The sequence below is a fragment of the Sus scrofa genome, chromosome 7 (assembly GCF_000003025.6).
Source record: "Sus scrofa isolate TJ Tabasco breed Duroc chromosome 7, Sscrofa11.1, whole genome shotgun sequence".
Classification (NCBI taxonomy): Eukaryota; Metazoa; Chordata; class Mammalia; order Artiodactyla; family Suidae; genus Sus; species Sus scrofa.
In genome coordinates, this window is record NC_010449.5 from 63,658,603 (window position 1) to 63,684,594 (window position 25,992).

The 25,992-nt window shown below is 35.8% G+C and overlaps 1 protein-coding gene and 1 long non-coding RNA gene across 3 annotated transcripts in view; one reads left to right on the forward strand and one right to left on the reverse strand.

The window, feature by feature from the left end:
* Window positions 621-25,943, forward strand: MBIP (MAP3K12 binding inhibitory protein 1). 2 transcript variants are annotated; one of them, XM_003128514.6, is made up of 9 exons: window positions 621-834; window positions 4,428-4,547; window positions 6,259-6,483; window positions 6,577-6,673; window positions 9,134-9,199; window positions 9,430-9,582; window positions 12,273-12,370; window positions 18,755-18,793; window positions 25,128-25,943. In XM_003128514.6, the coding sequence occupies exons 1-9, from the start codon at window positions 706-708 to the stop codon at window positions 25,233-25,235; spliced, it is 1,035 nt and encodes a 344-aa protein (XP_003128562.3). In that variant the 5' UTR covers window positions 621-705; the 3' UTR covers window positions 25,236-25,943. The 2 variants fall into 2 exon arrangements, with proteins under 2 accessions (XP_003128562.3, XP_005666261.1); XM_005666204.3 differs by having other exon boundaries at window positions 25,131-25,943.
* The window catches only part of LOC110261570, a 92,173-nt gene continuing 75,771 nt past the window's right edge, over window positions 9,591-25,992 (reverse strand). Inside the window, exons 6-7 of the long non-coding RNA XR_002345855.1 lie at window positions 10,230-10,298; window positions 9,591-9,674 (exon numbers count right to left, since the gene is read on the reverse strand). This is a non-coding gene — a long non-coding RNA (uncharacterized LOC110261570). The remainder of the gene's footprint in view (window positions 9,675-10,229; window positions 10,299-25,992) is intronic.

Genomic DNA, 25,992 nt, shown 5'->3' on the forward strand with positions numbered 1-25,992 from the left:
TTTCTTTGAAACAGTTTTAGATGAGTGTGTATACCATATCACTCAGAGAACAGCAACTATGCAAGTTTTAAAACTTGACAGAATTATTTTGCAGATTTAAAGTAGTATTCCCTTGATAGTAAATGAGGCATAAAAGAGGGGTATTTTGGGGGGGAGGTGGTTATATCCTCCTCTTTCTCTCATGAAAAAAAAGTGATGTTAAATTGTGTATAGACGAAAATGTTCTACCCAATTATGACAATTCTGTGTGTTTTCAGTGTTTAGAAATATGTGTGGATCCACTGCGTCCCTGACCAGCGATCTTTCTAAAGTGCCGTGGTAAAATCTCAACTTTAATTTGGTACTAAAACTCTAACATTTAACTACAAGTTTTCTCTTAGCAACACTCATAATCAACATCTAAGCGTCAAGCTAAGCTTCAAGAAGCTAACTCTCATTAGATAACGACTCCAAATCACCATCTCAAATATTGCAGCAAGCCAAGCCCAGGTTGGCAATCTCTTGCTCACGGTCCTTGAAGGAATGCTGTAGTTGCACCTTATTGGTGCACATGCTTGTCAGTCATGTAGGGAAGGTGGGGTCTTACAGTCTCGCTCTAAATGAGACGCAGTGTGTTTACATCATCGGGGAGCGACGAAGGCAGGAGAGGGAGGGGTGTGTTGTGAGCACACCTTGGTGCTGGTGGGGGTGGCCTACGAAAGTGTCATGGCTGCCGCCGCTGAGCTTAGTCGCGCGACCCTCGGTGACAGGAGCATGGAGCGGAGCTGCAGCCCCAACCTCTCCCAAGAGGTGGTCTGCGAAGTCTTTCGCTCCTTGCATACCCTTGCTGGACAAGTGAGTGGTGGGCTTTGGGAGTAGGGATCTGGGAACCGTCCGGCCCCTCCCCCTCTCCTTTCTCCGGCGGAGGCGGGGGCGGCGGAGGCCTGCGGGGTGTGGGACCCGGCCCAGAATAGCCGAGGCTGGGGGAGGAGCTCGGGCCCGGCCGCCTGTGGTCTAAGTGAGGCTGGCCGCGCGTGGGTTAGTTCAAGACCGGTTGCAGGCTAGATTTCTTTGCAACTCTTCTCCCCAAGAGCGAATGAGGATAGTGTAAGTGAAACCCCGCTAGGAGAGAAACAAGCTCGAAGAGAATGCGTGCGGAAAAGCTGTGAGGGTTTGGGAGGCGCCTAGCGCTGTGGATCCCTTTTCCTCCAATTCATTCATTATAGAAATTGATAGGTTAGTCTACGGCCTGAGATTTCTGGAAAAGCTCCCTCTCCGCCTTTTTTGGGTGATTTACCGTTAGGAGTCAGTTGGGTTTGTTTATTTCTTCTTTCTTTCTGGCTGTTGCTTGCATCTCTTCCCCTTTCAAAACGGGAAGGAAGAGAAAAGGAATTAATTCAACCACTTCTAGTGTTAAGTTGGATAAGTTATCCCTGGTTTATACTGTTTGCATCACAACTGTTGACAAGTTATTAAATATTAACTAGCTTAACTGGCTGATAAATAGCTTTTGTAGAAATATCATTATAGAATCGAACAAATAAAAGTGCTCTTTACTCTGTTCCAGTGAAGTCACTATTTCGTTTCATGATGTAAGATGTAAAGGAAATTTAAAATGCGAACTTGAAAATACCGTTTGTCTGCTTTTAAAAGGAAATCTTTTTTTAAATCTTAGATAGGATTAGGTATTTGTGTGGAAGATAATGGTAACATCCTTTATGAAAATAGAGCGTTTGATTTGTGAAAATTACTTTTAAAAGCCTTCGGTGGATGGATAATCAGTTTTTTAAAAGGTTATTTCAGTATTTTTAAAAATTCTAATATATTCTGACTTAAAAAGAGTATTACTCAAAATTAAATACACAATTTGGTGTAAGCGAATAATTATCAATAGAATCGGCTAAAAGAGTTGTTTTTCAAGGACTTAAATATTTTTTTGAGACAGGGACATTAATATTTCAGTGTCAAGACTTAAAACCTCTAAATGGTTTAAAAGTTTGAGAACTTTCTATGATGTGACTTTGGAACTTTAAGGTTTTTTTTTTTTTATATCCTAATGTCAAGATGAAAGGTTAATGCTCACCTGTAGTTTACAGACTTCCCCCCACTGATGAGATTTTTTTAAATAACATTAAGAAATAATTTAAACATTTTTGAAACAGTTGGCATACTGAATTTTTAAAACTTATTTTAACATTTTAAACATTCAACTATTCTGTAGGAAAAGTATGATTACAAATTATTTATGTCACCTCAAAAATGTTTAAATATTTGGTGAGTTTTATTGACAGTGAAGGAACCATTTATACAAGTGTTGGGGAAAAAAAATCATCTCATCAATTAACTGCTAGCCATTTTGATAATACTCTATATTTTGAGATGTATAAAGATAAGGATGAAAGCCAGAGTACTATACTTATAAAATTGCCCCTAGTGGGAATCATTATTTTTTTTTTGAAACTGGTTTAAGGAATTTCTTTAACTGTATGTTGTAAAATGCCTAGTTCATTCTATATAGTATCATTGTATTATTAGCTCTCCTCAATAGGAAACATAAAATTGAATGTTTAAACAGTATTTTCTATCCTAGATTTCCAGTTTACTAATTTTAACTTTATTACTTGCCTCTGGATTGTCCATTTTACAAGCTGAAGAGTTATTTATTATTAGCTTGGATTTTCATATTTATAAAGTTTTTACTGAAATGCATATTTTAAATGGTCCATATTAATGGCTGACTTATACATTTTCGAGTGAATGTTTTAGAGTTACAAGTTCTATAGCCTAAAAATGCATAGAATTCATATTACTAATAGGGAATTTGTTGAATAATAATTGAATGTATTGGGATAGTTTTAAAGTTAATTTTTAATGTTGTTATATGGTTTTCTTAAAAGACCAAGTATCTTGAATTTCACTTGAAAGCTTACATAATTCTGCTGTATTGAAATGAGACTATGATCCAAACATAAATTAATTTCTATAAGTTACTATTTGGTAAATTTGTTGCTTTGTCTTGGTTGAGGATTTGCATTATCCCAAAATGTATATATAAATTTGTTATAACCAACTATAGATCTCTTTGGAACTGTGAAAGTATAGTTTACTTTCATACATAAGTTGTTGTCTAACAAAATCTTTATAGGCATTAAATTAATTAAGATTAATGTAGCAATCTTAATGTAAAACTTTAGTTAAATTAATATAAACTCATCTGCTAGTGCAGCCTACACAAAACTTAGTTCCTTATGCTTGTCTGATATGGACTTTAAATATTCCTGGTCAAAGGGTGGAAATTTCTTTCATATAGCATTCAATATAGTGCCTTTGTGGGAACTTCATATCTTTTCAGTTTTTTGTACAGTGATTCATTCATCTTTTTGCTATATTGTAATCACAATTCATAAGATCTATATTTGAACTAAAGTAATATATCTTTATTTTTAGCAAAGATGACTAATTTTAAATAAATGATTTCTGGAAAAATAGGATAGTTAACTTGATTCTGTGATACAGTATATCTTTACAAAATGCTGTAAACACATGTCCCTAGAAAAGTTTATGGTAGTTCTCTTATATACACTTGGAAGGCTTTCCCTCTAAATTTTTCACCCATTTTGATATTAATTTTATATTCAGATTCTTGGTAGTTTTCTGTATATAATTTTATTCTCACAGACATAGCCAATTTATAAGAAATTTTCGTGTAATAAGCCCTCACACTGTACAAGTTAGCAGTAAGTCAGGCCTTTCCATCCAGTCTCTGGCCATTTATTTCATTATTATGGATAACTATTAGTTTTTCAGTTTCAGATTTCCACTGCTTAGTAGTAGTTTAATTTTTATTTGAAGTAGATAAACACTTTGTCACTTATCCCTAGACTTTATAATATGTATGAGAAAAAACTTGATTTTTAAATTATTTTAAAAATTTGTTAAAATTGAAAACAAAGTGCGATTCAGAAGATAATCAGAGTAATGATGTATTTCAGTTATGTATTTATGTGCATAGTTAACAATAACAAATGTGCATATCAGAACTTTCAGAAACGTACCTGCCCCCTGTTTAATGCTCTGGCTGGAAGCAGGAGGATTCTGAAAAGGGGCAGCCTATCTTGGCCCCTGTCCAAAGGCTTTGAGATATTGAAGTATCAAAAAGCCTCATCTTTTCATCTTTCACAAATTGTTTTACCTGTAAGATGGTCACATTACACAGACCCACGAATAGAATCGGAGTGAGATGTCAATCTGATTTTTTGGAAAATTGTACTTTTTTTGGCTTTTTAAAGTGGTAACTAGATAGAGCATTTTAATGTATCATTAAAAACTTAAGAACTTTGAGCTGAATAGGTTTGTTAGTCTGTAGAAATCTTGTTTTTCTCTGACAGTCCCTTATGTATACCTTAATCGTGTAATTTTTGTGATGTTGCTGGTTTGCCCCTTTGAAGCTTAACCTCAGAGATGATGTGGTGAAAATTACAATCGATTGGAACAAGCTCCAGAGCCTCTCGGCATTCCAGCCTGCTTTGCTCTTTAGTGCACTTGAGCAACACGTTTTATATTTACAGGTAAATTTCTTGTTAAAAATGTTAACTCGATATTGAGGCTAGAAATTAATTGTAGTTAAATTATAAGCTGGAGTATTTGTCAGTTCTATCTTAACACTATATTGATAGTGTAACTAATAAAAGGTTACTTCAGCCAGATTGGATCCAAGTCTCTTAATTTACATCGTGATAGGACAGTTAGAGGAATACAGCCCAGTAGACTGATGTGGGTATGAAGACTGAGTGAATGCAATTCTATTCAATTCTAGACTTGCTGAAAATTCAATACAGTTGCATCTATGGTGGGTTATAATTAAGCAATAAGACACGGCAGGTGTGTGTCATGCTATGATAATGATTCCATGCCTTGGGTGAGTTTGGAGGCTCATGGAGTGCTTTCAGTGGTTGAAGAAGTGGCATTATCCCAGCATGACACATCCTGGAGTGTCTATTGCAATTAAACAGTTTCAGCATAGTTTTTAAAAAGAAAGTAATTTCTGTGACATTAATGTCTCATATTAGTGAGTAGCCAGTCAGTATTTTATCTTCTCTTTTTCTTAAGAATTTGAAATAATTCATCCTTTATGTTAAAAGTCAACACTGTATTGTTAATTTATAGTAGTATTGCTATATTTTTTAATATTTCAGTTCAATAATTGAGCAGTATTATGAGCTAACTAGTTTCCAATTGAACATCTCTGCAGTTATGATTGATGTAGGTTTGCAGTTTATCTCTAATCAACGTATAAAATATGAAGTGTCAGGTTTGGATTGGTCATTTTTTTGCTATTGAAATGTTATAAAGTTTCAGAAGAGTATTTGGTATAGCAAACAGGGGAAGCAAAATTGTAGCTATGAAAAAATAATTGGAACATTGACAAGTGTTGGTGTGTTTTGATTAACGGAATAGACATTAATTTTCAGTCCTCTGTTCAAGGGTTTTATGGGAAATCTTAACTGTTTCATATTAAAAGTAATAGTTAACCCTAGTTTTAAAAGGTGGAAACAATGAGCTATAGAACTCAACTGAGGCCTAATTGTTGGGGGGAAATAATTCATGTTATACAACAGGGTTCCCTCCCCCCTCCCCCCAGTGTAGTAATAGGCATCTACCTCTTTTTAGCTATGTTCATTTTTTTCAAAAATTTAATTTCATGACCTAAGAAGATATCTTGCCATGTCAGGAAAAGCCTGAGTGTTCACTCAGCATAACACCTATATATTTCATGTCTATGCTCTCTCATTCACTTTGGCCAACTGCAGTTTCAAGTGGAGAATCTCCAGTGATATAGTGATAATGCAGGGCTTTGCTGAGTGAGAGCACTGGCTCTCATGTTAAGGAGGAAAAATACTAAGCCTTAGTGTTCTGAGGAGGCATTTGAATGACATGTTAATTAAGTGGCATTGGTGCCACAGGCTGAGGCTTTGATTTGGCACAAAATAAAAGATGAGTGACAGAATGATTCTTTCAAAGAAAATTTTAAATATCCTCAGTTTTCTTTCTTTTCTTTCCTTTTTTAAAAAAACAGATTTATAGCAAATGATACTGGTCACAGTAGAGAACAACGGCACTTATATGCGGTCAGATCTATGTATGATATGCCAACCTTTTATATTTAGTTAATTGAAATTAAATATTGCCTTTACTTGCAGAAATTTATATAAATATGGTAAATGTATAATTAATTTTGATCAGTTTGAACCTCAGCAGATGGAATTGTGTTCTTCTCAGCCTTTTTTAGCAAAACTTCAGCCTCTAATTAAAGAGGAGAATACAGCTGTTGTTGAAGAGATAGGAAAAACAGAAACAGGGAACAAGAATGAAGTAAATGCCAAATTTCCCATTGGTGACCTACAAGAGGAAGAAAAGCAAAAAGATTGTGATTTAGGAGATATGAAAAAGACACAGATCCATTTTGATCCAGAAGTCGTTCAAATAAAAGCTGGAAAAGCAGAAGTAAGAAGTTGGGTTTGGGGGAGGGGGTGGGGGGAGGTTTTTTTTTTTAACTCATTATGTTTGAATTAAGACATGCATACTTATTGTTTGTAGATTGACAGACGAATATCTGCGTTTATTGAAAGAAAGCAAGCTGAAATCAATGAAAACAACGTCAGGGAATTTTGCAATGTTATTGATTGTAATCAAGGTAACTATCTAGAAGTTAATTTTCGCAGGATTTTAATGATCTTTCATTTGTTCTCAATGAATAATATTAAGGACACGGTTTAATTTATTTCACAGGTTTATTTGGAAACTAAAGCAGCAGAATTTCCTTCTGTTTAATAATAGACTATATTGCAGACTTTGTTGCAAAATGGTTTTCCTCTTGGTTATGCAAAAGTCAAATAAATGCTAACATTAAAAGGCTCGTATTTACCACAGGTGAAAAAATTGTTTTAAAGTTCCTTCCAGAAATGAAGTGTGGGTGGCAAGGCTAGTCAGTCTCACTAGTAGCAAGGACCTAAGCTGTATTAATTTCAAGTCTGTAAAGGTTTTAGGAAATTATGATGTTAATACATGAAGTAAACTTAGTAAAGTTAATACTCCTCAAGAGGGAGCAATTTTCTTACTACTCCTTAGCTGTTTGAAATGTTTTATGTCACGATAAAACCAGTCTGTCATGAGGACTATAGTGTCTTATGGCTTTTTCCTTTCTCTCATAGCACATACGTTTGCTGTTTTTCATCAGATTTTCCTTTCCTCTCAACGTGATGCTATACTATATTTACAGGTCCGCAGGTATGCTGCAGAATGCAAAATTGCAAAGCACTGGTAGCATAGATCATATTCAGGCATCATAGTAATAATCAGAACAAGTAGTTCTTAGAAAAATTATGGAGAAGAGTTCTAATTGGAATGAACAATTTTCTTGTTGCCTCTAATATTTCTTGGCTAATTATTATGAACACAGAATTGTCAGATGAACCTAGAATTGACAGTGTATCACGTTCGTAGACTGATTCTCCTCATAATGGAATAATACAGGCTCAGGATGGGTCCTAAATTTAGCTTTTTCTACTGTTAACATTATACATGCATATCACTAGATTTGGTATATTTTACTGTTAGCTTTTCAGAACAGGTGCAGCAGTGGCAAAATCCCAGGTACTGCAATCCAACTGCAAGCAGCCCATGAGAAAGGGTTTGTTGAAGAAGCAAGCGCATGTGTCACTAATGTTATTCCTCTGTTCTCCCTGCTAACTCTATTATTATAAACCACCAGGGGATAGAAATTGACAAGAATTGAAATGCTCAGCAGGATTCCTTGGCCCATTCAATCCCTTGCTGGCTCCAAACAGTGCTAGGAAGAATTGCTGTGGAGAGTGACTAGCACTCATACATTCACTATCTTCACACCATGCTGAATTTCTCTCTAATGGGTCAGTTAATCTATATATTTGGAATATAGCTCTGGAATGGATGATAGCTTCTTTTTTTAACCCTTAGCCCCATGAAATGGCAGGAAGAGAATGGAGAGGTGATGGCCCTTTAAACATATTTTGTGGTATCTCAAAAAAAAAAAAAAGAAAATGACTCTGTCTAGTATCTATATATAAAAGATAAGTGAATTTGGAATTTTATTCACACAATTTGATGTGTCAGCAGAACTGTCTTAGGAAACTTAGACTGAAAAAATTGAGATGTTATGTGCTAGTGTGCTCCTTTTAATACTTCTCAGTTGGTGTATATGTAAACAATTTTTTAGAAAATCAAATTCTATAAAGAAAAAATTTTCTTTCAGTATCTCTTTTTACCATCCATTTTTTAGTATAAAATAATCAAGGAGAATTTTTTCAGAAAATTTGCTACAATGCATGCTTTTACTTAACATCATTTTGAAGATTATTTTATATATGAAATGTTTATATATTATGTTAACATCACTCCAGCTTTGTCTCTTGGTTTGTGATTTATATGTCGATACCCAATATGAAAGAAGCTATGCTTTTCAACCTAGGAAAAATTTGGAACAAATTTTCACATATTATCTTTCTTAAAATTGCATTTTTTGAAAGGGGCAGGCTGAAAAGTGATAAATAGCTTTTGTGATTAGGGATTTTTAAAATGGGCATTGGAAATCTAGATAGTGTAAAGGTATGTTTTTTCATAGTATTCTGAAATGAAGATGTGTTGAATATGTAATCCATTTTATTAGATGTTCATTAGTTTGATCAGTAAGTAATAACAAAAATGCTCTATTTTTGAAAAAGACATTTCAGTAACGATAATGAGTTTTGTTTATTTCTATGTTGAAATAACATGAATAATGTCTCTGGCTTATTTTAACTCTCTGTAGTATATAAATTGTTTTCTCCAAATGTCCAGGTGGTTTTTAGGGAGATTGGTATTGATTAAAAATTATATTGAATTATGCCACCAAATATTGAGGATTTTTCTGTATATAAATCTGGAAATTAGATGAGATTATATATTACAAATTTTAGAAGGTAAAGATAACTAAATTGATAGTAATTTAATTACTATTATTTAAAATTATATTCTTTGATTATGAGTAATATGTTAATATGCATTATTGGAGGGTTATCAAAATCTCACACATTTTTAAGAATATATTTTAACTTTACATTCATCTAAATTCTCCTAGAAAATAGTTGTGCGAGAACTGATGCCGTTTTTACTCCTTACCCTGGATTTAAAAGTCATGTAAAAGGTAAGTATTTACTGTGTAATATCTTCATCACTGACAAAGCTTATTCTAGATTATAAGCAAAATGGAATAAAAATCACTTTCCTATCTAAATTTTATTTATTTTAAAACAAAGCAAAAAATCTTGCCTTTCTTCATACTTGGTTTGTGGTTATAAAAAGAACACAACGTACCGTTAGAATTTCTGATTTTTGAAATGTAAGTTTAATAGGCTCAAAAATTTCTTAACTTAGTTTCTAGAGTTGTGAATACATATGGACCACAGACTAGACCTGAAGGAATTCAAGGATCAGGTCATAAACCTAACAGCATGCTCCGGGATTGTGGTAATCAGGCTGTGGAAGAACGACTGCAAAATATTGAGGCTCACTTGCGGTTGCAGACAGGTAAGCAGAGTGCTGGGCAGTGTCCTATAATGTACCTTTGCAGATGGTTAAAGAAATTCTGATTCATTTAGTAACAGATTTTCGTTGAGCCCCTGTCATATACAAAACATCATACTGGTTAGTACAGAAAGGAAGGAAACATAGTCCCTGCTCTCAAGTAGTTAACAGTTTCATGTGTGTATGTTCTTCCTTCTCTTAACACTTCTCAACAATTTGAGAGTGGTAGTATAATGGGAACAAATTCCAAATAGATCCTGACACTCTCAGTTTATTAAAGTCATGGCCGAAAACTAATATAGTCTTTTTCCTGTCATCAGTTTCATAACTTAACCATGACCATCTCTCATTCTTAGCACCCACTGTGCTATGTACAAAGTATTAATAGTGTAATCCTCATCCTTTAAGGTCTCCCAGTGGGGATAAGCATATAAATAAATAAATGCCATAAGGGAAGTGACTGACATTTATTGAATAAGTGCCAGTCACTCTGAAAATACTATACATGTGTCAACTCACTTGATATTTAACCAGTACCACTGTGAGATCTTGCTGCTGTTATCATTGTCAGATAAAGAAATTGCAGTTCAGAGAGCTCAGCAACATGCCTAAGGAGTAAATGGCAACTAGAAATCAAACCTCTATCTTACCTGACTGCAGAGCCTGATTCTCCCTCCCCATTTAGTCACCAGATTTTGTTGATTCTATCTTCTGAATATCTGCAAAAAGCACAGAGGCACAAAGTATGATGGTTCAGGGAATTTCTAGAGTCCAGTCTGGCTGGTGTATTTGTGAATGGAGGTAGAAGAGAATGAGTACATCTTTGAGGATAGTTAGAATGAGCTTTAAAATTAATCCCCTCTCCCAAAACTAGATGAATTTAAAATACAACTGTTTAACAGGATTGACTGCTTTATTAAATCTAATAGAATCAAGATGGTAATTTTGAAAAGTATCCATTGAATGCCTACTATAGGCCAAGCACTGTTTTAGATAGGAGGGATACTGAGATGATGTAGTCACATTTGGTGGTTTCAAAGACTTTATCATCTGTTTGGGAGAAGATTAATGGTGAAGGGGAATGTTAAAGGGGCTATAAAGGAAGGGTAGGGTAGGGGCACAAGGAATCTCCATGTGAAGAGATTGAGGCAGTGCTTTGTTGGCTCAGTGAAGTTGAACTAGTTCTTGGAAGGTACATAGGTGAGGCAGATGACATTCTAGGTAAAGGGAGCAGCAAGAGCAATATCAAATGAGTAACTCGTTTTTTACTTTGAGAGCAAGAACAACCAAGTTGCTAAAATTTAAAAATTCTCCCTCCAAAAAGAAACCTATATCTAGAGTTTTTATATTTAACAAGTTGATAGTTTTGATATGAAAATGTGCCCGTATTCTTTAATTGCATAATGATTATTTAATCGTGTTATTTATTCATTCAGTAAATATTAAGCACCTGTGTAGTCTATACACTGATGCTTGCTACGTTTGTGCAGTACACAAGCTGCACAGCCGTACCCAGTGAACAAAACATAAAATTCTGCCCTCTCGGAGCTTGTGTTAGAGTGGGGAAACAGGCAATAAATAAGCAAATGTACAGAATGTCAAGGGGTAATAATGATTTGCAGAAAAATAAGGGAAAGAGAGGATAGGGAGTGCTGGTAGGGGGAGATGGTAGCACTGGCATTTTTAAAATAGTGGTCAGAGAAGGCCTTACTGATAAGGTAGCTTTTGAGCCAAGACCTGCAGTTGGTGAGAGCAAGCCTTATGAATTATGGAGGTAGAGGGGAACCACAAGTGCTGAAGTAGTTAGAATACTTCACCTAGTTGAATAACAGAAAAAAAGGAATCAAATGGCTGGAATGATATGAATGTGGAGAGAAATGTCCAAATTGTGTAGAACCTTGTAGGCTATTGTAAAGGCTTTGGTTTTCATCTGAGTGAGATGTGAAGATGTTGGAAGGTATTGAGCAGAGAAATAATATTTGAATTACATTTTTAAAGTATCACTGGCACCTGTGTTAGAAACAGGCTTTATAGGTGCAAAGTAGCAACACCAGTTTGGAGTTTGTGATAATCCAGGAAGGGGTGGTGCTGGTCTAGATGAAAATGTTTGGAGGTGCCAAGAAATTAAAGAATTTGGGATATAATCATAACCTTGAAATTTGATTAACCTTAATTTTACCATCCCCTTTCTTAGAAAGATTGTTAAGAATTATGGTAAAGCTCCTTTTAAATATTCTTCTAGGTTAAAAGAGAAAATATGTCATGTAAGGATAAATATAAATTGAGGAAAATTGTATAACTTACTACAGCTACTGAAATCAATTGTCAGTTATCACTGTGTATTTTTTTTCCTCCTAAGTAACTATCAAAGTCTATCAGAAACACAAGTTCTATATTAGGAGCTATTCAGTGTCTTATAAAGTGAATTTAACATAAAACGAAATGCCTAGCAATATAGGAAACTTAAATGGGGCTTGGGGAGAAGTACATACATATATTATATCCCACAGTATATAATGTGAAAATGTGAGCTAAAGATTTCATTCTGTTTTACTTTTGTTAATTTATTTTCTTAAGTTTCAATAGTTCCCATTCTTTTGCATAAGTATCTTTGCATTGTATCTTAAGAATAAAAGTTCTAAGAAGAAAGAATTATCCAATAGTATCTCACAATTTTTAAAAATTGTATTTAGGTGGTCCAGTGCCAAGAGACATTTATCAGAGAATTAAAAAACTTGAGGATAAAATCCTTGAATTGGAAGGCATCTCTCCTGAATATTTTCAATCTGTGGTAAGTATAAGTGTCTTTAAGAAGTGTTATTTTAGAATTCCTTATCACATAACAGTTCACTCATTGATCTGCTGTGTACAAACATTTTTAATGTTTCAGTGATGAAGGAACATAGTTCCTTGTAAGGAGTTACCTATATCTTTAAAGATTTTTATTCTGAATATTGTAGATTCATAATCTTTTAAAAAAGAGGTGCTTTTATTGTACATTGCCGAAATTCTCAAACTTCAGCTTTTTTATGGCATAATAAATCAACCTGAGTAGTGGTGAGTCCTGTCACTGTGAACTTGCTACCTTGTAAAACAAAGGGTTCCTCTCGGACCTTGCTCTGTCAGTCTCAGTCCCTTCTATCTCAGTCCCTTCTGTCTCAGTCCCCCCACTCTCCACAGACTCCTTCCCTCAGCTTGGACACATTTGCGTTTCTCCCCCATATTAAACAAACACACACCTCAATCTGCCACCCTTTTTCTTTATCCTAATCATTAGACTTTTTGAAAGACTAGTCTGTATTTGTATAATTCCTCAACTGTAGCATTTATTTATTCATTCTTATCCCTTTTTCCAAGGACATTGAAGAACATTTTGTGTTTGTCATATCAGCCTGTTTCAGACAAGCAATCCTGAGTTCATTGTATAATTTTCCTCAGTCTTCTGGGGTGATATGTACATAGCACCTGCTTATTCAGGGGCTCAGTGATTGATTGTTTTAAAGCACTTCCATACTTAATGTAAAAGTGAACAAAATTTTAAAATTTACTAAAACTCTTGTCTTTAAAATATTATGTAAGATAGCTCAATTAACAGGATTCTTATAAGTCACTGGTGAAATTAGAATTATTTTAGGAATAATAGCAGTCTTTCCAAATTCTTAAACCCATGTTAGAGTGAGGTACACAAAAGGAATATTTCCAGATGAAGAAGGCAAGTTACATAACAAAAGTGAGCAGTGAATCTTAAAGATCAAAAATTTAGAGAGTTTTAGTGATTTACTTCCCTCAATTGTAAATGAGGTTTATTAACGTGCTAAGGGCTGAAGCAAGGATTAAATGAGATAATACCAGTCAAGCACCTAGCACACTGTGTAATGTAGCATGTGGTTAAACCTCAGTAAATGATAGCTAGCATTTACTTAGTTTCAGAAACCATCTATGAAGTAGCTGTATAAACATGAATGTGTCATATGGTTCCTCTGGCCTTCTTTAATTTTAGAAGATTTGTTGGTTGCTCTACATAATTACAAAAGTCTTTCCGCTTTTAGGATTTTTCTTTGGATGTATCTTCCTAGAAAACTTCATAAAGATTGTATCCCTTTTCCTACAACAATCTACCATAAGTTTTTCCCATTCAAACTGCCTTAAGAAATCCCTGTGCAGGTTGTTTTTTCCTAGTTCAGTTTCATACCTTGTTAATGCAATTCTTAATAATAATAAAACTAATCTTAGAAGAGAGTATTGTAGCTTTAGATGCCTCCAGTGAGGCCTCACCCCATCTGTTCTTTCTCTCTGATTCTGATTTTAAAAGCTTAACATAAACACCTATTAATTTAGTTAAAAAAAGAGCCCGCTTTTCAAATCATCTTATTTTGGGGGATCCTTTTTATACAGGATAGAATGTTTGGTTCAGGAGGTAGAAATAGATTATAGAGGACCTTAAATGCTTTCCCCAAAAGTTTAAGGAATTTAAAGTTTAAATGCTCTTAAAATCATTTCAGCAGGGAGGTGGTTTGTGCACGTGATATTTAGAAGACTTAAATAACACTGTTCTGGGAAATATGTTAAAAGGAGAAGACTGAAATTAAAGACACGGTATTGTACTAGCTTAGATGTGAAGTGAGATCCTGCAATAAGGACATAAGATTGAGAGTAGTAAAGATTAAGTGCCTGAGACAGTAGGAAAGAAAAGTTGGCAAATATTGATAATTGACTGAAGGTGGAAAGAGATGTAGAGCAAGAGTGAGTCGTGTTTCTGTCTGGGAAAATGATGCCATTATCATTGATAGAAATAAAATCTGGGGAGTTCCTATCGTGGCTCAGCGGAAACAAATCTGACTAGCATTCATGAGGATGCGGGTTCAATCCCTGGCCCTGCTCAGTGGGTTAAGGACCCGGCATTGCCACGAGCTGTGGTGTAGGTCGCAGACGTGCCTTGGATCCCATGTTGCTGTGGCTGTGGCGTAGGCTGGCACCTGCAGCTCTGATTCGACCCCTAGCGTGGGAACTTCCATATGCCATGTGTGCAGCCCTTTAAAGAAAAAAAGAAAAACTGGAGAGGGAGGGATTTGGGGGGAAAATGTGAACTCAAAGTCATAGTAAGATATGCAGATAGAAATATCAGGTGAGCTTTTCAAGATGAAGGATTTAACACTTGAGATAATTGGAGAGAGAGTGTAGAAGTGATAGTTAGAACAGGTAGAGACATTGAGATTGTCAGAGGCCTGAGGCTGGGAACTAACTTCAGGGGTAAGAAGTATTATAAATGTAAACAGAAGATTGGCCTGGACGTGTTGGGTTGTCATACCTGTAATAAAACTGAGCTTTAAAAAAAATTTCAAAATCTATTAAACAGTATATTTGATTAAAAGGATCACTTCTGAATTAGTGTTAGAAATGACATCCAAATTAATAGTGAGCCATGAACACAATGCTAAAAAGGTTTAAACACTCAGATCAACTCTGTCCTCAAGGCCTATGAATATATATGATACAGAGGGAAAGAAGATATCACACCCACCCTTCTGTAACAGAAATAATGTGCCATCTTTGGAAGCTGCACTCCAAAGGCTTGCCCATGCCGGTGAGAGGAGTTAAACACACACCCTGCAGGAGACATAGCATTCATCACTCTTCCCATCCTTGTGCTGGGAATACACATACGGCAGTTGCATGGTTTTACATATCTAGTCCTCACAAGTGTACAGGAAAGACTAGATATGTAGCATAGTCTTCTAGAATCTAAAGTTAGAAAGTAGGAAAATTGAGCCCATTAAATTGTCTAAGGATTGAACTTTTGTTAGGAATTGAATTTAGGAAACATTTTTAACTGAAATGAATTAATCCAGGTTCATATGAAGTTGAATTCTCAACACAGTTGTTGAATAGAAATTGATTATCATGGGTAACTTTGAAGCACAGCATACGAAAAGGGAAACATTAACAGGAAGATATAAATTATATTCTGTTCATAAAACTAGATTGTGTAAAGTTCTTTGCATTTATGAAACAGACATTTAAACTTAAAAGAGTTACTGTATATAAAGCAGGAGGAGTTACAACAAAGATTGGTATTTGCACTTTTTAATGTAATAGTTCTAAAGATCTTTACCCTTCACATTCAACATGAAAACATATGAATGTAGTAATGTTTTAAAGTTTTTAAGGATACTGCTTAATAGACCATAAAGATAGAATCTTTAGGAGCATTTCCAGAGAATTACTGATTTTAAGTTACGACCCTTGAAAACAGTAAGTATAACATTCTTCACATGTATATTTTCACAGCACTTTGTTCTTTTTATGGCATTTATTGCTTATAATTATATGTTTACACATCTGTTTTTCACACTGTATTTTCAGCCTCTGAAGGGAAGGAACTGTGTCTTACTATCTTTGAACACAGAGTATAGTTGGCATTGAATAAATGTGTGAATGAATGGATAGGACCTGGCTGATAGTTCATTTTTGGATTTGTAAAGATAAGTGAACTTGGTTCCAAAGCACTGACTAGATGCAGTCTTTAATCTAGTGGTAAGTCCTGGTTCTAAAGGGAAGTGTGGGGAGAAGGGCGCACTGAAGGCCACATCAGCTTCATGCACACAGGCCGTATACATGTGAAAGTCATGGTGGGCCTGTAGCATGAGGTGAACAAGTGGATCCAGATGGAAAATTAAATTGCAAACACATTTTGGAGGGCCTTGAAGGACACACTAGCTCATCTGCAGTTCATTGTTGGAGCATGGTTACATTTTTGAGAAAGAGAAACCTGAAATTTAGGTTCCTATCTGGCAGCATTGTGAAGTTGTGAGTTGGAGAGAGCTTGGAGTCCGGGAAAGCAGTTGAGGGCACATGGTCCGCATGAGGGAGAAATGAAGATCCATCAGGGCAGTGGGACTAGAAGGGAAGAAAAATTTATGGCACTGCACCTGTAACCCTTTACAGTTAGTAATCTTTTACAATTGATTAGAAGTTCACAAGGAAGGGTGCTGGTCATGGAAGAGGCCTCCTTACCACTGAATTTCCATAGAGCATGGGTTCCCTGGACCTCTGTGTGTTTAATCAACTTTTCTTTGGGACACAGGCATTATAAAAGTAACTATAAATTACCTGCTAAGGTAAAATAATGGGAGAGTAGGGACAATTTTAATTATCTCTGTCCAGCTGTTTATTTAGTGTGCTGTGTTCACACATTTTTCTCTCAGGTACCACAAGTTGCTAAAATTTCCACTTTTTACAGTGACATTTCCTTGTACATAAAGGAATAAATGCTAAAACTGGTCTAGAGTATCCATAACAGATATGTCTAAGTGTTCTGCTTGTCGATATAGTCTGCTCAGACCTAAAATTAGCCCCTCAGACCACGTTTTACTGTTTTTAAGTAATTGAACCACTGATGTCCCTGTTCTGATACTTCTCACTTTGGTTTCATGATATAGTAATGATCTGACTGTTCAAAGACATGGGAACTGTCCATATTTTACAGATTAAGCTGTTAGAAAAAACAAAGGTAAGTGTATCTTTATCAGATGTGTAAAAGCCTACCTCTGGGGAAGGTAGGAGACTGAGCTGTGACCAAATTAAACATTAAGCTCTTACCACCACAGGGATCCAGCTCAGTTTGACAAAGGAAGGAGCCTGTTTATATAAGTACTTTCCCTCCCATATTTAATAATTCCAAAACTTAGTGATTTCCCACTTACTATAAACCACTGATAAGAGGCATTATTATGTCAGTATTCTTTGAAAAGAGCTTTTGACACAAAGGAAATGAGAATTTTTACTTTCTCTTCTGAATCTCAGTTGTCAGAAATGTCCACAAGAAAATTTTGCCACCTATGTTGACAGTTCCTTCATCACATGTACCAGTATACTAATTTGCCATTCAAGAGCTTGTGGTTCTGTGAAACTAAGAACAAAGTCTGGAAATAATTCATTAGGTCAGGGTTTAAAAAACTTTGTGCTGTTATGATTAGTTACCAGCTTCAAGTAACAGAAATTTAAACTCAAACTGGTATAAACAGTATGGAAATAATCTTATGGGAAGTTCAACAGTAATGCAGTCTTTAGGGTAAATTGATTTATTGGGCTAAATCATGACTGTTAAAGAACTGAGCTCTTTTCCCCCTCAACTCTGCCTGGGGTTGGCTTTTTTCCCTGGGCAGATGGCAAGACAGGTTTCCTGTCCAGATAACAGCAGTGTCCAGAACTGCATCCTTTGAGGGCTTTCTCTTAAAAGTGAGGAAGGTTTTTTTCCAGAAGCTCTCCCCTTTCTCCCCAGCAGACTTCTTCTTAATCATTGGCCAGAATTGGCTGGTGCCCGTTTTAGCCACTGACAAAGACCCAGGGGTTGGGATCAGTGTGCCCCTGAGTCACATAGAAGAGCAGTAGATAGCTGCTGACTCAGCATCCACAGCATCCATTATAGTTAGTCAAGGGGTGTTTGTGTGTGTGTGTGTGTGTGTGTGTGTGTGTGTGTGCGTGTGTGTGCACGCGCACTCTTCAACCCTGTTCCAGGTTTGGTTTTTCCATGGCTATTGCTGCTTCACTTGTTCAGTATCCTGGGATAGAAATATTCTAAGAGGAGTTCCCGTCGTGGCGCAGTGGTTAACGAATCCGACTAGGAACCATGAGGTTGCGGGTTCGGTCCCTGCCCTTGCTCAGTGGGTTAACGATCTGGCATTGCCGTGAGCTGTGGTGTAGGTTGCAGACTCGGCTCGGATCCCGTGTTGCTGTGGCTCTGGCGTGGGCCAGTGGCTACAGCTCTGATTTGACCCTTAGCCTGGGAACCTCCATATGCCGTGGGAGCGGCCCAAAGAAATAGCAAAAAAAAAAAAAGAAAAAAGAAATATTCTAAGAAAGGAAACTTGAGTAGAAAATCCCCAGAGCACCTCTTACCACCATTAGCCTCATTAGACGCTGGGAATTAATGGGAAAGTGTGTCTAGCAGGATGAGCATGTTGCTGTGATGTAACCACTATATACTTTTAATATCGTCTTTGGAGGGTAACTTCCAAAGGGGAAGAAGACAGGTAGTAGTTACCAAAAGTGCTAGGTGAGTCCATGAGCTTTGTATCTGTCAGGATTCTCCTTATTTTGTTCACTGTTCTATGAAGGAAATTTTTTTGGACTTTCTATGTATTGATTACTTACTAGTTTTTTACTTTTAATCTAGAACTTTTCTGGGAAAAGAAGAAAAGTTCAACCACCTCAAGTAAGTTACATTTTTATTTTGGTTTCTGAAATGTTATAATTTTCTTATTAATAAAAATTCTGCTATGTTGCTTTTAGGTCATAACCTGGGATTTAGGACTGAAAAAAGACGGGAGAATATAAATTGATGTATTAGAGAATTTTATTTCAAGGGCATGGAATGACTCAGATGGGCCCAATAAATATTCACAATGTATCTAGACAATAACTGTAGAATAAAGGATCAGTTACATTATGCTGAAATATATTAAATGCTTAATTTAAATGTCCACTCCCATTCTTCAGACACCACTAATTAGCATCTAATTCACAAAGGGTGTTTGACAGAGGTTGACTTTTAGTCCACCCCTGTTCACAATATGACTATATTAATTAGTTGAATCTTTTTACATTTTCTATTTGTCCAGTATACTCAAAATATCATAACTGTGACATGTAATAACTTGTTTTTTAAACGTTATACTCCACTTATAATTCTTATAAAGTATTGGTTATATTCCCTGTGTTGTACAATATATCCTTGAAGCCTATTTATTTTATACATTTAAGACTGTACCTGTTAATCCCCTACTCCTGTCCTGCAACTCCTCCCTCTGTACTAGTAGTTTGTTTTCTATATCCATAAATCTGTTTCTTTTTTGTTAGATTCACTAGCTTGTTCAATTTTTTAGATTCTGCATGTAAGTGATATACAGTAGTTGTCTTTCTCTGACTTATTTCACTTAGCATAATACTCTCCAAGTCCATATATGTTATTGAAAATGGCACAGTTTGAATTCTTGTTTTATGGCTGAGTAGTATTGCACTGTATATACCTACAGCATGTTATTTATCCATTCATCTGTTGATGGACATTTCAGTTGCTTCTATATCTTGGTAATTGTAAATAATGCTGCTCTGAACATTGGGGTACATGTATCTTTTTGAATTAGAGTTTTCATTTTTTTCTGGGTATATACCTGAGAGCGGAATTGCTAGGTAATATGGTCGTTTAATTTTTAGTTTTCCACAGCGGCTGCAGCATTTTACAGTTCCCTTTTCTCCATATGGTGAGGACCAACATTTGTTACTTGTAGACTTTTTGATGATAGTTTTTCTGACAGGTATGAGGTGATATACCTCATTGTGGTTTAAATTTTGCATTTCTGATGATTAATGATGTTCATTATCTTTTCATGTGCCTTTTGTCTTTGGAGAAACATCTGTTTAGGTCTTCTGCCCATTTTTTTATTTGGTTGTTTTTTGGATTTTGCTGTTTAGTTGTAAGAACTGTTTATATATTTTTAATATTAACCCTTTATCGGTCATCGTTTGCAAATATTTTTCTCCCATTTAATTGATCTTTTTTGTCCATGGCTTCTTTTGGTATGCAAATGCAGTTTAATAAGGTCCCATTAATTTTTGCTTTTAGAGACAGGTCCAAAAAAAAAATACTGCTGTGGTTTATGTCAGCATGTTCTACTTGTGTTTCCTTCTCAGAGTTTTATGGTTCTGGTCTTGTATTTAGGTTTTTAATCCATTTTGAGTTTATTGTTGTATACAGTATTAGAGAATGTCCTAATTTCATTCTTTTACATGTTTTCCCGACACTGCTTATTGAAGGGAGTGTCTTTTCTTCATTGTATATTCTTGTTTCCTTTGCCATAGATTAGTTGACCATACATGTGTAGGTTTATTTTTGGGCTCTATTCTGTTCCATTGATCTGTCTGTTTTTGTGCTGGTACCAGGCTGTTTTGATTACTGTAGCTTTGTAGTACAGTCTAAAGGCAGGGAGTGTGATTCCTCCACCTCTCTTGTTCTTTCTCAAGATTATTTTGGCTCTCTAGGGTCATTTGTGGTTCCATACAAATTTAAAAATTTTTTTTTTTTTTCTAGTTCTGTGAAAAATTCCGCTAGTATTTTGATAGGAATTACATTGGATCTGTAGATTGCCTTGGATAATACGCTCATTTTAACAGTATTCTTTCAATTCATGAACATGGCCTATCTTTCCATCTGTTTGTGTTGTCTTCATTTTCTTTTATCAGAGTCTTATAGTTGTCTTTTATCTGCTTAGGGGAGTTTATTCCTAGATATTTTATTCTTTTTGTTGGAATTGTTTCTTTAATTTTTCTTCGTGATTGTTCTTTGTTAATATATAGAATTAAATAGATTTCTACATATTAATTTTGTGCCCTGCAACTTTACCAAATTCATTGATTAGCTCTAGTAGTGTTCTGGAGGTACCTAAGATTTTCTATGTATAGTGTCATATCATCTGTAAACAGTGATAGGTTTGCTTCTTCCTTTCCCATTTGGATTCATTTTATTTCTTTTGCTTGTCTGATTGCTATGTTTAGGACTTCCAATACTACTTTGAATAAAAGGGGGAAAGAATGGACATCCGTGTCTTGTGCCTGATTTTAGAGGAAATACTTTCAACTTTTCACCATTGAGTAAGGTGCTAGTTTTGGGTTTGTCATATATAGCTTTTATTATGTTGAGGTATGTTCCCTCTCTGCTCACTTTCTGGAGAGTTTTTATCATAAATGGAATTTGAATTTTGTCAAAAACATCTGTTGAGGTGATCATATGGTTTTTATTCAGTTTTTAAATGTGGTGTATCACATTGATCAATTTGTGGATATTGGAAAAATTCTTGCATTCCTGGAGTAAATCCCACTTGACCATGTATGTATATGATTGTTGAATTTGGTTTGCCAACATTTTGTTCAGGATTTTTGTATCTTAATACATCACACATTTTCTCTGATATGCACTTGGATTATTTCCATGTCTTCACTATTATAAATTATAAATAGTGCTGCTGTGAGCATTGAGGTTCATGCATCTCTTTGAATTAGAGTTTCCATTTTTTTCTGGGTATATATCCAGGAGTGGGATTGCTGGATCATATGCTAGTTTTATTTTTAGTTTTTTAGGAACCTCCATATTGTTTTTCATAGTGTTGCATCAATTTATATCCTTTCCAACAGTGTAGGAGGGTTCCCTTTTCTCAACACCCTCTTCACCTTTTATTATTTGTAGACTTTTTGATGACAGACATTCAGACTGCTATGAGGTGATACCTTGTTGTGGCTTTGATGTGCGTTTCCCTATTAATTAGTGATGTCAAGCATCTTTTCATGTACCTGTTAGCCATCTGTATGTCTTCTTCATTTTAAAATGTCTGTTTACTAATCTTTTGCCCATTTTTTGATTGGATTGGGTTTTTTTTTTAATATTGGGTTATATGAGCTGTTTGTATTTTTTGGATATTAACTCCTTGTCCATCTCATTGTTTACAGACATTTTCTCCCATTCTTTAGGTTGTCTTTTCATTTTGTTAATGTTCCCTTTGCTCTGCAAAAGCTTTTTAAGTTTGATTATGTTTCATTTATTTCTGCTTTTATTTTTGTCTTGGTAGACTGATCTAAGAAATTGCAAAGATCTGTGTCCCAAAATGTTTTGCCTTTGTTTTCTTCTAGGAGTTTTATGGTGTCGTGTCCTATATTTAGTTCTTTAAATCATTTTGAGTTTATTTTTTATATAGTGTGAGGGAGTGATTTGATTTACATGCAGGTGTCCAGCTTTCCCAACACCACTTGTTGGAGAGATGGTCTTTACTCCATTTTATATTTTTGCCTCCTTTTTCATGTATTAATTGACTGTAGGTTCATGGGTTTATTTCTGGGTTCTCTGTTCTGTTCCATGGATCTATATGTCTGTTTTTATGCCAGTACCTTGCTGTTTTGATTACTGTAGCTTTATTAGTACAGTTTGCAGTCTGGAAGGGTTATACCTCCAGCTTTATTATCTTTAGGATTACTTTGGCAGTTCGTGTTTCAATATAACTTTTAGGATTATTTATTTTAGGTTCGTGAAAAATGTCTTGAGGGAGTTCCTGCTGTGGTGCAGTGGGTTAAATCTGGCAGCATCTCTTCAGTGGCTTGGGTTGCTGCTCAGGCACAGGTTTAATCCCTGGTCCAGCACAGTGGGTTAAGGATCTGGCGTTGCTGCACCTGTGGCTCAGATTTGATTCCTGGCCCAGGAACTGCCATGTGCCACAGGTTCAGCCAAAAAAAAAAAAAATGGATATTTTGATAGATACTATGTTAAATCTGAAATTAACTTTGGGCAGTGTGGCCATTATAACAGTAATTCTTTGAATCCAAGAGCATGGGATACTTTTCCCATTTTTTTGAATCATCATGCATTTCCTATATCAGTTTTTTTTTAATATAGTTTTCAGCATATAGGTCTTTCACATCCTTGTTTATTCCTAGGTATTTTTTTTTTTTTTTTTGCCAGTGGGGCGAACACACAATTTTAAACGAGTTTTCAAATTTTCTCTTCCTCATATTTATTAATGTAAAGAAATGCAATAGATGTCTATAGGCAGTAGATTTCTCTTTTCCCATTTTTCTTTCTGTGGTTGATTTCTAGTTTCATATCATTGTGGGCAGAAAAGATGCTAGAAATAAATTCTGTCCTCTTTGTTGAGGCTTGTTTCGTGACCTAGTATGTAGCCTATTGTAGAGATTATTCTATCCATACTTGCAAAGAATATATATTGTGGTTTTTTTGGTAGTAGTGTCTTGTGGACATCAGTTAAGTCCTGCTGGTCTATTGTGTCATTTAGCATCTCTGTTGCTTTATTGATTTTCTGTCTGGATGAGCTGACTATTGATGTGAGTGGACTATTAAAAGTCTATTACTGTCAGTTTTCTGCTTTATGTCTGTTAACATTTTTTTATTTATTTTACTTAGTTTTCTGTCTCTATGAATTTAGGAGATATTGTTATATACTGTGGTCTGGAAGGGGCATTTCTGTGTGGGAATATCCCTGTGTAGACTGTGTTTCCACTGTCATGGGTGCAACAGCTGGTTTTGTTATGAATAATCGCCACATTTTTCCTCTGGGTGTGCTGGCTGTTATTCCCTTCCTAGGGGGTGTGATTGGTGTTGGAGGATCTAAAACCTGTGTAGCGTGTGAGACAGAGTTTCCTCTCTGCCTTGTTGAGGGCAGGATCTGTTCTCAGAAGGTTGTTTGAGTAGAAGCCCTGAGAGTAGAGTAAAATCAGGCTCCTTTGCCCTTGAGTGTGTATCCTGCCCCAAAGGAGGTGATTGCTGCAACAAGTGAAGCCCATGTGGTCAGAGAACTTATGCACTGCCTGTGTTACATATGTGTGATTCCACACAGAAGCAGCCCAAGGCTGCAACCCTTCCTCTGCATATTCATCTGCCCCAGATCTAGCAGTAAGCTGCTGGAGTGGGCGTGCTGGGGCACTCTCTTTGAGAGACAAACCACTGTGTTCTGAGTGCTCTGACAATGGCCACCCTTTTCCCACTCAGATCACACTCCAGGCACCCCATTTTGTCTCTGCATAGCTAGACTGAGGCTTTACCCATTGTTCAGTTGGCTCAGATCTTACAGGCTGTGTGTTGTAGAGTGAGTGGGGCCAAGGTATTCTCTTCTTTGGATTGGGAAGTATAGGTAAGGCAGAATCTGCCAGCACAAGGCTCTCTCCATCCTGAATATGGGTAAGCCAGCACACATGCTCTCTTCCTGAATAGAGGCTAGGCTTCTCCAAACCTCTCTCTGTCCTAGTGGATTTCCCAGAAGGCAAGGGGACTTGTCTTCTCTGTGCAGGATTCCAGGACTAGAAATTCCCAGATTGCGCCCCTACCTGCTTACTCCCCAGTGCTAAGCTTCTCCCATGTGGACCTTCTTATAGGTCCCTCCTGGAGTTACAGGTCCCAACCCAATGCTTTTTTTTACCCATCCTACCTGGTTTCATGGATCTTTCTTGCAGCTTTGGTTGTGTGTATAGTTAGTTCTTCTGCCAGTTTTCAGTTAGTTTCCTGTGAGAATTGTTCCAAGCATATAGTCTTTGCTGTGAGCAGGTGAGCTCCACATCCTTTTACTCTGCCATCTTGATCCCCCTTCTACTTATTTAATTGTAAGATTTTGAGCAAAATTTGAGAGCATCCATTTTTTTTTCCAGGAGATGGTTGCAGTTAATCTATCAAAATATTTTTCCAGTTATTTTAGTCAGTTAAACTAAGCCTAAAATTTACTGTTGCTATTGATTATAGGAATAGTCAAAAAAATGTTTTCATAATCCTTTCAAAGTATAAAACGTCCAGGAGATGTTGCCATTCAAAAAGCGGAAGAAATATTTAAGCCTCGTTATATTACTGTGCCATATAGTTCAGTTTAAAAATTATTCTCATGATAAAAAGATAATTTACATGCTTTTGGATTTTTTTATATATTTATAGTACATTTAGCACTTTATCTGCATTAAGATACTTCAGAGTCTTATTCAGCAATTTGTATTATTGTTTACAGCAGAACTATTCACTGGCTGAACTTGATGAGAAAATTAGTGCCCTCAAACAAGCTCTGCTCAGAAAATCAAGAGAAGCAGAACCCATGGCAACTCATCACCTTCCCTGAAAAAAACTCCTCTTTGTCATTTTACTTTTTAGATACATGTGTAGCTTATACTGCAATTAGTTAAATGGGTATGCATTTATTAATGTAGACTTCCCTCTATAGTCAGAATTTATTTTCATGTGAAGTCAACATCTGCTTTAAAGCAAGCAATCTTCAAATATTCCAGTGTACTTTGAAATAGTTAATGCATACTAAAAATGGCATCGTTGGAATTTATTCCCTTCTGTTTTAAAGGAGGTATTTTGGGGAGTTCCCGTCGTGGCGCAGCAGAAATGAATCCAACTGGGAACCATGAGGTTGCGGGTTCAATCCCTGGCCTTGCTCAGTGGGTTAACGATCCGGCATTGCCGTGAGCTGTGGTGTAGGTTGCAGACGTGGCTTGAATCCCATGTTGCTGTGGCTGTGGCATAGGCCTGCAGCTACAGCTCTGATTGGGCCCTTGCCTGGGAACCTCCATATGCCACTGGTGAGGCCCTAAAAAAATTAAAAAAAAAAAAAAAAAAAAAAGCTAAAGGAGGTATTTTGGAAATTGGAAAACGATTCGAAAGTACATCTTTGTGTGTGTGTTTAGCACAAAAAGGAAGATTTGTTTTGAACAGTGATACTGAAGAAAACATATTTGTAACATTTATGTTAACCAGTTTTAAAGTCAGTATTTTGTATATAATAGACATTCAATAAAATGTATTGATTGAAATGAATTTTAAATGCATATACTTTTTTCAGTTGTCAATTTAATCTAAATAAATAGTAGATC

What these genes read in the sequence shown, in the direction of transcription:
- MBIP (XM_003128514.6), top strand. Translation starts at nt 706, where the DNA reads ATGGCTGCCGCCGCTGAGCTTAGTCGCGCGACCCTCGGTGACAGGAGC. An exon ending in AACACGTTTTATATTTACAG is followed by an intron (nt 4,548 to 6,258) that starts GTAAATTTCTTG and finishes TGTTCTTCTCAG; the next exon opens with CCTTTTTTAGCAAAACTTCA. An exon ending in TAAAAGCTGGAAAAGCAGAA is followed by an intron (nt 6,484 to 6,576) that starts GTAAGAAGTTGG and finishes TATTGTTTGTAG; the next exon opens with ATTGACAGACGAATATCTGC.